The sequence below is a fragment of the Carex rostrata genome, chromosome 11, assembly GCF_964058835.1.
Source record: "Carex rostrata chromosome 11, lpCarRost1.2, whole genome shotgun sequence".
Taxonomy (NCBI): domain Eukaryota; kingdom Viridiplantae; phylum Streptophyta; class Magnoliopsida; order Poales; family Cyperaceae; genus Carex; species Carex rostrata.
The window spans coordinates 9,919,951-9,924,311 of record NC_135928.1 but is presented as its reverse complement, the minus strand read 5'-3'; the positions used below and the strand labels follow the sequence as shown (position 1 = coordinate 9,924,311).

Sequence of the window (4,361 nt, the reverse complement as noted above, 5' to 3'; positions counted from 1 at the left end):
CCCCTAAAAATCTCAAAAATACACTGCAATATACTAATATTTAGGTTTTTAGGGCCTTCAATTCAATCTGCGCCCCTCCCCCCCCCAAAGAATGGAGCCATAGATTCAATTGGAGGCCCTGTTATTTTTCGAATTCTCCGCCAATTTTTGTGGTGTTTTGATTTATCTCCTCTATATTATGCATCTTAAATTAAATTGGTTGTCCTGAAACTGCAACGGCTGGGATTGATTCATCTAAATTCGGATTGAATCTGAACCCTCCAAACAAATAATCTGTTTTCTTTTAATTATATACACTCATTTTATGTGTAGAAATCTAAATTTAGTGAAACTTATACTCGTCACACGTAATACCACACGTATTATCACTTGTATTTTTATTCTGCGCCGTCCAATCTAAATCAAAATAATTTTTCGCTGGAGAAAAATTAAACCCTCCCCGATGGATCCCTTCTTCTTCGAAAAACTAAACCCTCTCGCCCTCTCGCCTCGCCTGCTGCAGCGCGCCTTGCTCAGGTTATGGCCTCCCAAAGCGGTGGGAGCCGTGACAAAGACGACGATGATGAGATTTCAGTCCCCGCGCCAATGATTGTGCTAGGTAACGCCACCGGAAGGTAGAGAATTTTTTCGGTAACGACGGTGGCGCCGCCTGCTGTGAAGGAGATGGCCAGTACCGATGGTGGGGCCACAATGATGAATCAGTCGTTGCTTGGAAGGTCGAACAGATCTCCTTCTCCTTCGGTAAGTATCATAGATTTTTTTTGGTTTGTTATTTTTCTCGGTAATTAGAGGGGTTGTCTCTTTGAAATGATTTTGTCTGGGATGACCTTTTTTCTATTTGGTCCTTGCGTCTATTGTATATTTGGAAATGCCATAACCCCAGATCTTTGATTAATGTTTAGTATAATTCCTTTCTATTTTATCTTTATGGGTAATTGGAAGGGTAATATGTTCTTAGGTGTTTTCATGAATCCTCAATTTTATGATTACTGCTACTTTTCCAGATGGTAAATATATCTCGAATTTTCTCTGTATATCAGAACACTCTTAGTTGTATGTTTTCTTAGCTTAATTCAAGTGAATATAGAGTGCGTTGTATATGTGCATCTTACTGGAACCAATATACTGTGAAGTCTGTACTGAGAATATGAAGCAGGATGTCAGATCTCTATATATTTTATCTGATCTATATTGTCCTTGGATGTAATTTTTCATCTGAACAGTGCTTGATAAATTCAATTCTTATGACAGGCAAAGAAATGGATTTGGGAAGCATCAAAGTATCGATCTTCGGCTTCGAAGGATAGTGACAAGCATCCAGGTCAGATGTTTACGTATATATGTTTATTCAAGAAGAGTTAGTTGGTTAACATTGTCTCTGTGGTTTTCATTTATGTGCCAATTTATCCTTGATTAAAATTAAAATTCAAACAAAAATCCAATACAGAGTTATGTAGTTGTATTGTCAGCGTCTCTTGAAACGAAATTGATGTAATGCTGCTTGTCTGATCTGTAGTTGTATTGTTAGAAGACAAGGCCTTCTGTATTAAGACTAACATAATTCATTTTACTGGTTAATTTGTTTTCACTTATTAGGTGTGAGTGTCAGTGTATCTATTCAAGCAATCCTATTAATTATTTTTACTCTTGGCAAGATAATATGGAGCATGGGTACTCGGATTTACAAAAGGTATACAACTGAAAGTGGTACCAGTTCGTTACATATTGGAGTTGGGGGCAATATTGTAATGATGGAAATTGGAATTATCTGAAGTGTTTTCCTTGATTTGGAAGGTATTTTTCTTTCCTTTTTTTGAGAAAGATCAATTTGCAAGGTACTTTTCTCATGATACCGTGTGTGTGGATAGGGCAATCAAATGTAAATATCATAATGATTATAACCCGAGATTGAGAATAGGCACTCACTGCTTTTCTGTTTTCTTTTGCTTTCATCTTTGTGTTCTGCCAATGTCATTTGCTTTTCACTGTCATCGGTCCTTTCCGCTTCTTTGAGCTACGGTACTTCTTTCTGGTATGATTCCTTCAAAATCCAACAATAACGACACCCAATTCATTTTTTCACAAAGACAATGACTTCCAATCAGCATAAGTCATGGTTGGCTCATTTTCCCCCAAATCTCATTTTTCCATCCCAGTTTCTCCCCTCATTTGTTTACTCAGATTATCACAATTACTTTAAAGTAAAGGGAAATTATAGGGCTAAAATGGTTAAAAAAGACCTCCACAGATACTAAGCTGAGGAGCACATTTGTTGCGCATTTCTTATGTTGAAATAAATCTGCCTTTAGGTTTGGTTGGATATCCATGTTGGACCAGTGGTGGTACGACTCATCGAATTCCATTGTATTTCATTTTCATAGCAGTTTCAGTTTCAAATAGTTGGCAGTCCATTTCCGAATTACGGTATTTACTTTCAGTCTACCAGCAGTCCTTCTTTTGTTGTTCAACACTTATTCTTGGATTACAATTACAATGCTACCGTTTGCAAGTTGAACTTGTAAAGACTGTCACAGTACCATCATATTTCGGCTGTGATATCTACAAACTTGCCTTCACACCATTGCATATATCAAATAATTGGGTCTTCTAACTTTCACATTTACTAAAACATACATTACTTAGATTTTTCGCATTTATTAGGTACAGAGCATTGATTATTAAATTATTTAGTAAAAATAGTCTTCTATATAGATCAATGATCTATAATTCATTCAGTGAATTTTTTTTTTTGTTATCATGTAATATCAGTCAGAGGTTAAAAAGCTGAATAAAATCTTATACATTCTACATCTGTAATGTAGTCTGAACTGAAGCCAATCGGCTCTCAGAAAAAATAAGAACAATTTTTTCTTTTCTTTTGTAGGTGCTGCTTCCTACATATGAAATCTAAGAGATGATGCAAATAACTTCTCTAAAAGCGGTAACAAGCACCTCACTGCGACTTGTTTAGGTATACAAGCTCTCTGCTTTCATATTTTATATCTCCTTTGAGGATTAATTTTCTTGCGAATTTTTTGGGGTTTTTGTTTGCTTAGATTTTTGATTTGAGATATGTTCATTAATTTGAGGATTAATGTTGGTACCTGTATCTGCTTTATATGTTACTCGATAGATTGAAAATTGAGTAAATTAATTTAGGAACAGGTTAATGTTGGGTAAATTAGTTTCAGGTGTTGGTACCTTCATCTGAGGCATTAATATTAATAAATTGGGTAAATTAGTTTTGATACAGGGTTAGCCAAATAGAAGAGAAATGTATTGTTTATGATTGAACTTTAGCCTGTTTCTACATGTACATATTTCAAGAAAATGAAACTAATTTAGATAATATTAATGTTGGTAGTCTGCCAGTATTTTCCAGGTACTGCTATTAACCAGACCATAAGTATGATAACCTTTTTTTTTTGTTTTTTTGTTTTATTTATTATTTTGTGATGCTTGCTTTGGCATTTTTTATTTGAATACTATCGTTGTATGTGCTTCTTACTCTTTTTTGGGGGTTCTGTTCGCCTGGCAGGAATTTTCTATTTTGTTGTCTTGAACTGGTGCTTGTTCAATAAATTTATTTTTCTTTACTTTCTCAATATCATCCTACGTTGGTTCATGACCCCTTTGAACATTTAACTTGGTGAAAGTGTTTCTGTCTATACTGTTTCTTAATTATTCTATAAAGGAGTCTATCGCGTATTGGATTTTCAGGCAATTCAGCAGCATCTTGGGTTTCAACGGCTTGCATTGTCAACAAGTTAATGCTGTGTGTTTTCATGAATCTATGTTAATTTGTCAAAACTGAAAATAGTATTTTATTATATTTTTTCAATTTGAACAATTATAATCTACTTTTCATATTTTATTTATTTATTTTCAGAAATATTGGACTATATCGAAGAGGATCAATGACAATGATACTTCAAAAACTTTTTCATGTTAAATTTGATCCTTTTTTTCATTTATTGTTGTTTCTTTTACTGTTATTTATTATTTGGATCTCTGTTTTTTTTCTTAATTTTGTGTGAATATCAATAACAAAATCTTTTCATATTCTATTCAATTATATAATATGGTCCCGTCGCAACGCACGGGCACGATACTAGTTTATTTTAAATGGTATTAATAAAAATTTCGGAATTCGTATTTATTAACAACTAAACTCCTGCTATTATCGGGTGACAAATCTAAAATGTAATCCCCGTCTCAATAAAATCAATTACACAATTATAAATCAATAAAGAATTTTGTAACATCCAACATGCACAGGCCAAAAAAGAAGAAGTAACAATTAACAAAGTACTTGAGCAAATTAACATATAAACATTTAATGGTAAACTGTATGATTTAAT

The 4,361-nt window shown here is 33.7% G+C and overlaps 1 protein-coding gene across 5 annotated transcripts; it reads left to right on the top strand.

Moving 5' to 3' along the window:
* The first annotated feature begins 414 nt into the window (after positions 1–414).
* On the top strand, positions 415–4,109 carry LOC144561457 (uncharacterized). Of its 5 annotated transcripts, XR_013513837.1 has the most exons (6): positions 415–741; positions 1,252–1,321; positions 1,597–1,794; positions 2,885–2,971; positions 3,721–3,775; positions 3,890–4,109. XR_013513837.1 is itself a non-coding variant. In XM_078310414.1 (4 exons), the coding sequence occupies exons 1-3, from the start codon at positions 664–666 to the stop codon at positions 1,770–1,772; spliced, it is 324 nt and encodes a 107-aa protein (XP_078166540.1). In that variant the 5' UTR covers positions 415–663; the 3' UTR covers positions 1,773–1,794; positions 2,885–4,109. The 5 variants fall into 5 exon arrangements, 2 of the variants coding, with proteins under 2 accessions (XP_078166540.1, XP_078166541.1); XR_013513836.1 differs by having other exon boundaries at positions 3,721–4,109; XM_078310414.1 differs by having other exon boundaries at positions 2,885–4,109.
* Positions 4,110–4,361: the final 252 nt, after the last annotated feature.